Below are 8,308 nucleotides of genomic sequence, written 5' to 3' on the forward strand. Positions count from 1 at the left end.
TTTATTTTGTGAAAACAGATCCAGCCAGACAGAAGATTTTTGTGTTTTACAGTATGCATGTTACGCTCTGATAAAAAGCTTAAAGTAGCTTTATTGGACTAGATTTTGGAAACGTTAATACTTTCATGTTTAAAGTAATTACTGTCGATGAGAAATTCACAAACGCTCTTTGGGCATTAAAAATGGACATATCTGGGCATACGTATGTGGCCCTTTAGAGAGCATCTGCCAGCTTTTCAGTCTAAAACCTGCCTCTCCCTCTGTGGGGGCCCCGTCCAGATCCACCACCTACCAGCCGGAGCCTTTTCTTCTCTATTTCCCATAACCTTTCCAGAGTGAGTGCTGCTGAATGCCCATCTCATAAGCCATTCCCCTCAGCTCCCTCATTAATCTGGTCAGTGCCCTCCATCATTCTGCTGCCATCATTTTGGAAACTGTAACTGCATATTCTACATAATGCAAATACTCTACCCAAGCTTCTGTGTAGGATGCTGGGAAATGTGCAATATACAAGCATGTTTATTCTATTATTATTAGTGATGATGATTACCTGTTTTAACTGCGGAGGTTTTGTTTGAAAGGGAGAGAATGGTGGAGAGGGGGGAGAGTGCTACTTGGTTCAAAGCCATGGGGCATTAATCCAAATCCAAACCTTTGAGCTTCCACAGCCTTCTTCTCAAACAACTTAGGCAGTTGCAATTGCAACTTTTGGCTAGATTATGCTTGTGAGACAGAATGTACAAAGATTAGTTTTATACATATTTATTTTAAATATATATTCTTGCTACATTACAAGAGTTCTGTTTAAGTGTTTCCTTCTTCCAGGTGGAATATATATATGTATATATGTATATATATATATATATATATATATATATATATATACATATATATATATATAATTTCTTTTTTTAATTTAAGTAGAAATAAAACTTCTGGATACTTTGTAAACTGACTTGCTTTACAGAGAAGGTGTCCTGCTTTTTATGTGGATTCACTTTCCCTGAAACACCTGAATTTTTTTTGAAACAGGTAAAACACTGATTTTTTTTCTTTTTTCCAATTATAAAATATTAAAATCAAAGCACATAGTAAAAGGAATGAAAGGAAGGTCTGGATGTTCCCACTTATAGAATAAAGGAGGCATCTAACATATACTGGCCACTGTGGAAAAATTCATGACCCTCTAACCATTGAGGGAACAATAATTTTTAAAAACCGTGTTTTATTAAGGGTTCCTGGGTGTCAGGCACTATACAAAACAATGCATATGCCTTTGCTCACTTAATGTTAACAGCTGTTCTGTGCAGCAGGAAATATTACAATCTTCACATTACAGATGAGAAAACTGAGGTGGAGATGTATTAAGTAACTTACAGTGACACTGGAACTTGGAGGGGGAGAGTAGAGAAAAAGAAAGAACAAACAAATGTGACACCTTTCATGTCCTAGAGGTTGTAGAACAAAGAGACAAGGTCCTGGGAGCTTAATCAGGGACACATCAGGGGCTGGGAAGAGGGGTGGGGGGGAGCCAATTGTATGGTTTTTATCCTTCCTCTTTTCCTCCACATACAAAGCAAGGCCAAACACTAGGAGAGAGAGGGCCTAGACTCATAGTCTCCTAAGCTCCCTACCTCAGATGCAGAAAGTAACCCCCCTCCACTGTCCATCTCACCAGAACTCTCCCACAATGTCCACAGTCCTTTACACCCACCTCCACCACAGGGGCTGATAATATACAAATGCAAAATAAAAGCAAGGATAAAGTTGCATCCTTTGGTATCACTGGTAAAACAGATAACCACGATAGGTCAGTCCTATATTTGCTGATCAAGTTCTGGAGGACAAGGTTTGGCCTTGATCTCCTAACTGTACACGCTACCACTAGTCGTTCAAACACTGAAGTAATTCTATATGCTCCACAGACCCTGGGGACTCGCAGCCCTCCTCATGATCAGGCAAAAGAAAGGCCAACGCCCTGGTGCAAAGGGGTGTTCTCCAGGACCCTGCTCCACCTCCATTGCCCGCTACTGTCTATTGTGATTGGTTAGTGCCTATGTCAAAGCTTTTGACTACCACTCTTAAAGCATCCACAGCCATGATGCTGGCATGTAGCCAACAGATTATGCAGGGCACTGCACCCTCTAGGTGACATCTTCCATTCCAGAGAGTGGCCAGAAAAACAGAGTAAGTGATTGTGGTGTTTTAACCACTCACAACAAAAGATAATCTCTCTACAATTCTAAGTAGCCCCATACTCATCCTTTCAAATGTATTATTATGCTTTCTAATGGGCTACTCAGAATCTATTTTATGAGTTTGCCCATCCCTCTTCTTAAAGACCAGAGGGCAGGGTTCTACAGTTTTTAAGTGAGATCCAGTATTTGAGAGATTTTAAAACTATTTCCAGCATTTAACTGTCCTCTAAACAAGGTGATGGGGATGCCCCCCTGGTGCAGGGGGCAGAGGATATTTCCCAAAGTCAAAGCCAAAAGGGAAAACCCAACAGTCTCCCCTCCTCAAAGACAGACGAGACAGCCTCTCAAAAATTTTCTCTTCCCTTTCCCTTTCTACTAACCCACTAGAAACAGGTGACAGTGCTGAAAATTGTTCACTGCATATAAGAAATTCAAAAGGCACATATGAATGCAAGTTAAGCTAGCCTAGGCACCAAAGACACTTGGTAAAATACGCCATTAAGATTTAAAGATTGTCCATGATTTTGTCATTGAGGTCCTTCTACTTCTTAGATAGAAAAGTAACAGCTGGATGAATTTCTCAACATGCAGAGAGATCAAATTAAAATCACAAACTTGCAATAATGTACATGGGCTGACAAGACCCTGGTAGCTATCTGCCATACTTTTTAAGTCACTTCACACACCTTATCTCAGTGATTTCAAAGTATGGTTCCCCAGACCAGTGGACTCAGCAAGACTCTATGAGAAATGCATTCTCAGACCAATCTTCAGACCTTCTGAATCAGAAACCGAGGGTGAGACCAAGCAAACTACGTGTTGCCAATCGCCCAGATGTTTCTGACACTCAAGTGTGAGAAGGGCTACTTTATCCTATTGGCTACTTCCAACTATTACAGGTGAAACAGGTACAAACAAACAAACAAACAAACAAAAGTGGCATTCTCATAGTCTTGCTCAAGAGGCCGCAAAGATTCAGAAAGGTTAAGTGATTAACCTAAAGTTACACGGCTGACTGACAAGAGAACCAGCAGGTAAACTCAAGCCTTTAGATTCAACATGTAGTTCTCTTTGTCTTTGGCACACAGTATCACTAGGATGCAGTATAATTAGCCCGATCACCTAAACTGGCTTGATTTTGGAAGGACAGATATGGGACGGCAAGAGTAGAGGGGTGACTCCTGAGGAAGATATGGGTGACCTAGGAAAGTCTGCTCCTTCTCAATCCACAGATCACCATGGAGACAGAGAGCCAAGGAACCTGCAGGAGAGTTCACCATATTCCAGGTAACCTGACTCCTGGATGCAGTCTGGGTTTCTCCCTACAGAAGAGCTGAGATTCCACAGGCCCTCCCTTTAGCGTGTGCACTAAAGTAAGGCTTCCCAAGAAACTCACTGCTGCAGTGCTCAGGGAGAGCGCTTCCCACCTTCTTCAGGTAGTGTCTGACTGGTGACCTCTCCAATACTCTCCTTGCATCACTTCTAATCTCTACATCACTGGTGTTCTTGATAATTTTCTGTCTCCTCCACCTACCATGTAAGGCCTATAACAGCGGAGATTCTGTCCACATTCATCACCACCCCAGACTAGTGTATGGTCTGGCATTAGCAGGTAAGGAAGAAATACACATGCCATAAATGCACAAAATAAAAATCATCTCCTTAGATGTTCAAAACTTGTTCCATAGAAGATCTCCATTTTCAAAGTGATGCCGGCTATTTTCTTCCAAATAAGATATTCTGGAGCACCATTTAAAAGTATCACTGTGAATAAATGCAGAGCTTATGCTGGAATACCCTTCTTTATTCCGTAAAGTCTTTCTCCCTTCGGCCCTTTATTTTCTCATCACCTCAGTTCTCTCTTTGAGACTTCAAGATGGGCAAAACTGTTTTATTTGTTGCTGAACTGCATTATCTTTTGTTGTTATTGTTGTTGTTGTAAGAAAGCGGTTCATCTGTGTCCAAATTTATTGTTTAGATTCTATTCCATTTACAAAAACATCTGGTCCTTACACTGGGATGGAAGAAGAAAAGTGTAAAGTCCTCCGTAAAAGGACGTATGTTTCTATCCTTGCCTACAACATTTAATAATTGCCATTAGCTTTCAAGGAAGCTGTGGCTCATACTCCCGAGTCCCGTTTGCACTTCCAACTGGACAAAATACAGACACAGACTCACTCAGCTAAGTAATTGGATTCGGTACCTGGAATATTTAAATTGTTTTTCAGACACTGGAAAATGGCTTAAGAAGATTAAAGAAAAATACCCTGGAGGATAACAGGCTATAATTTACTAGGTGGAAAATCTTTTCAGGAGGATGAACACCTTATTCGCCTATCATTCCTCCTGTTTGAGAGATGTCTTCCTCATTTGGACCTAAATTTCCCTAGATCCTGGCAGCTCAGGTTTATCCCGGTGGGTTGTTCTTAACAAACCTTTTGAATTACACCCAGGACATATAAATTGATACGATAATGCCCTCCATCTGAAGAGTCCCATGTTTTCAGCAAGATTATTAATTTAAGTGTTTGAAGACAACGGGTTGGGGAGCGGGTGTCACTTGCAGTCCTAGGTCCAGGGCTCTTGCAAAACGCTGGAGATCCGGGTTTGGGCAAAGCTCTGCCCCACTTGGCAAAAGATGTAATAAATAAATTGTGGGGAATGCCTTGCCGGTTCTGCTTCAAGCTGCAGACTCCAGCCAGCTCAGTTCTCAAAAACTAGCCCTCCCCATTTGCCCGCAGGTCCGCTGAGCACTCCTAGACCCCCCAATGCCCCCGACTTCTGCCCTCTAGCCCTTCACAGGAGTGTCCTCCCGGGCCCTTCTCAAGCCCCTCACTCCGGAGCCAGGCGCTGAAGTTTGGCATCAGCGACCACCTGTCGGCTGGACCGCTGTGTCCTCTGCCGCGTGGGCTCCCATAAAAGTGCCAAGAGGCTTAGCAATCACTGAACAGGCTCGTTCTTCGGGGCTGTCCTGTTCCTTCTGGAAAGGGAGCAATAGAGGTAATAGGGGGTGCGTCTGCGGGCGTAGAGGGGTGCGCCTGGGTCACACCCCAGCGCTCTCCAGATGGTCCCAACTTCACACTTTCCAAAAACTCTCAGGACCGTTCCCTGGCAAAAACTGCCCCTCAGGCCCCCAAGCCTGAAGAGCCTCAGGGGGCGCCTGCCAGACCCGGCAAGGATGGCAATTCCCTGACCCGGAGAGACAGGAGCGCGCGCGAAGCCGCTGCTCCCGGCCAGCCGCCTCGGCAGTGGCCACCCTGCGCGCCCCGAGGCGGCCCCGGCCGGCTCCCGTGCGCCCATTGCATAACGCGCCCCTCGCCCCACCCCCACGCCGCCCGCCCCGCGCCCTGCCCGGTGCCCCGCGCCCCCAGCCCGCCGCCTCCGACTTACATCATCCCACTTGACGAATTTGGTGCCCTTCTTGAGGCTGTCGGACACGCACACCGGCTTGAGTTGCAAAGCGTGCACTCCGGGCTGAGCCCCGGCCATCTGGGCTCATCGGGGCTCGGGGCGGCCCGGGCGAGCGCGGCAGGGACGGGGCGCGGGGCTCCTTTCTCGGCTCGCGAGGCGCTTGACTCTGCTCCCCCGCCGGCCTCCCCCGGCCTCCCGGCCTCCGCACCTCCTCCGGCGCGGCTCAGCAGGCGGGGCGCACGGGGGCCAGGCGCCCGGCCATGCCTCGGGCGGGACGCGGGGTCGGGCGCCCGCGGTGGCTGCGGAGCCTCGGAGGGCACAGGGAAGCCGAGCCGGGCGGCCGAGGCTGCCAGCCGCCGCCGGGTACTGCTCCTCCTCCGCCGCCGCCTCGAAGCGCACCATTCAGCACATCCTCTATACACAGAGGGAGAGCGCGAGTGACACACGCTCCGCGCCCCCCCCCCCCCCCGCGCTCCTTCCCCTCCTCCTTCCTCCTCCCGCCCAGCTTCCCCGCCACCCTCGCTGGCTCGGTCCCTCCTTCCCCCGGCGGCTTCCAGCCCAACTTTGCGCGCTGGGTCAGGCGCCGGGAAGCGGGGACGCAGCGGCACCTCCCGGCTCCTGGGCCCCACTGCAGCCAACGCCTGCGCCGCCCGCGCGCCCTCTGAGCATGCCCCATGCCGGGGTTGCAGGGGTGCCCGGGGTGCCCGCGAACCGCGCGTTCCCTGGGGCTTTCCGGGGAACTTGGGCGGGAGCCTGGAGTGCCTTCCGATCCAGATTGGGTGGGGAAAGGGAGCGGTTGGGAGGGATCGGAGAGGCAGCCCCTAGCGGGAGCTCTCTAGCGACGGCCACAACCAAGCTCTTTGCAAAGACATTATTTATTAGTAGATAAGAGAGCAGTAGAGAGGCTTGGCAGGAGTGCTCTTTGGGGAAACCTTGCTGCGCCTGAGGGTTTGCAGCGCGCTGGTCTTGGAAAGGGGGTGGGGCTACGGTTAAGTTGTGCTTCTGAAAAAGAAAGCCCACCCTGAGAGAAACAATGGTTTTTTGTTTCCCCCCCACACACACACAGAGACAGAAGGCCCCCTCTCCTCTCCACGTGTTGTGTGTGTGTGTGTGTGTGTGTGTGTGCGCGCGCGCGTGTGTCAGACACAGAGACACAGGGAGAGAGAGGAGAGACCATAGAAAAAGAGGTATCTTATGGATAGTAGACTCCTAACTTGCTCATTTAGTGACATAGGTCTAAGAATGTTTGCCCTCGCTCATTCAACAAACATTTCTCATTTATTAAAAGAGAGAGAGAGAGAGAGAGAGAGAGAGACCCACCAGAATGGGTAAAAATTAAGATTGATAATACCATTGTTTGATATAGAGCAACTGGAACGCTTATCCATTGCTGGAGAGAGTATAAAATGGTAAAGCCATTTTGGAGCAGTTTCCTATAAAAAGTTAAACATTAACTTATCATAAAACTCAGGACTTTCCCAAGAGAAATGAAAATAGGTTCACATAGACTTGTGTGAACAATGTGCATGGCTTTCTTCATAATAGCCCATACTGGAAACTGCATATGTCAATCAACAGGTTAATAGGCAAATAAATGATGGTATGCCCAAATGATGGAATACTATTCAGCAAATAAAAGGGAATGAGCATGCACCACAAGGATGAATGATACAAGCTTCAGAACCTACTGACAGAAACTAGATGTTATGCTGCAGGATTCTGTTTGAGGAATTCTGGAATAGGCAAACTAGCCTATATTGATAGAAAACAGGTCATCAGTTGCTTGGGGTCAGGAATAAGCAGGGATTGACAGGGAAGGGGACCTTTGGAGGTGTTGGAAATGTTCTATATTATGCAGGTACACACTTGTCAAAACTCACAGAACTAAAATGAGTATATTTTATAGTACATAAATTTTATCTCGATGAAATTGATTTCTTAAAAGAAGAAACAGAATATGAACAAAAAAGAATGAGAAGAACCTTCTTTTCTCTTAAGCATTTGTCCTTGACCCCTAGGGCTTTCCCAGGCCCAGTGTTTATAAACTAAATCAAAACATTACCAAAAATGCAGTGGGGAAATTTGCCTCTTAAATACTTCAGTGCATTCAAAAAATATGTATTGATCACCAGCTATATATTAGGCACTATAATAATCACCATGGATAACCTGGTGACCATGACACCTGACTCCTGCTCTCTGTGGGGGGAGTGGGGGGAAGGTTTGCCTTGTCCTTGGAAGCCACTCTATAAACACTGATTTGTTTCATCTGGTCACATGTCCCTAAACTAAAACCTGAGCATCCTTTTCATAGACCTTCTAATCCGGAAGCTCTGCTTGCCAGTAACATTGCAGAAGGCACCAATCACGTTCTCACAGGATTGCAACAAGACTCTGCTTCCAGGGTTCCTGGCCTTCTCAATTGTCCTTACAATGGATCCCATCAGAGTGATTCTTTTCTCTTTCCTATTCTGTCTTTACTTTTTCTTTTCTCTCTTTTCTTTCCCCTTGCAATCTCTCCATTATCTACTGGAAGTATTATTGGTCAAATAGGTTTTACCCACCAGAGTGGCTTAGGAGGGCAAGACAGATGAGACGAGACATGTGCCCCCCACCCATGAAGAGGAATTTGGAAGATTAGAGGTGGGTTCTAGTCAAATGAGAAGGTAGATTGAACTTCTTTGTGGTGCCTTCATCGT

At 46.9% G+C, this 8,308-nt stretch overlaps 1 protein-coding gene across 2 annotated transcripts in view; it reads right to left on the reverse strand.

Moving 5' to 3' along the window:
- The window catches only part of PLCB1 (phospholipase C beta 1), a 695,363-nt gene extending 689,661 nt beyond the window's left edge, over positions 1–5,702 (reverse strand). For both annotated transcript variants that reach the window (XM_060612318.3, XM_060612326.2), the window contains exon 1: positions 5,589–5,702. In XM_060612318.3, coding sequence (XP_060468301.1) covers positions 5,589–5,687 — 99 coding nt within the window. In that variant the 5' untranslated portion in view covers positions 5,688–5,702. The remainder of the gene's footprint in view (positions 1–5,588) is intronic.
- Positions 5,703–8,308: the final 2,606 nt, after the last annotated feature.

Source organism: Panthera onca, chromosome A3 (genome assembly GCF_046562875.1).
Source record: "Panthera onca isolate mPanOnc1 chromosome A3, mPanOnc1 haplotype 2, whole genome shotgun sequence".
NCBI lineage: Eukaryota > Metazoa > Chordata > Mammalia > Carnivora > Felidae > Panthera > Panthera onca.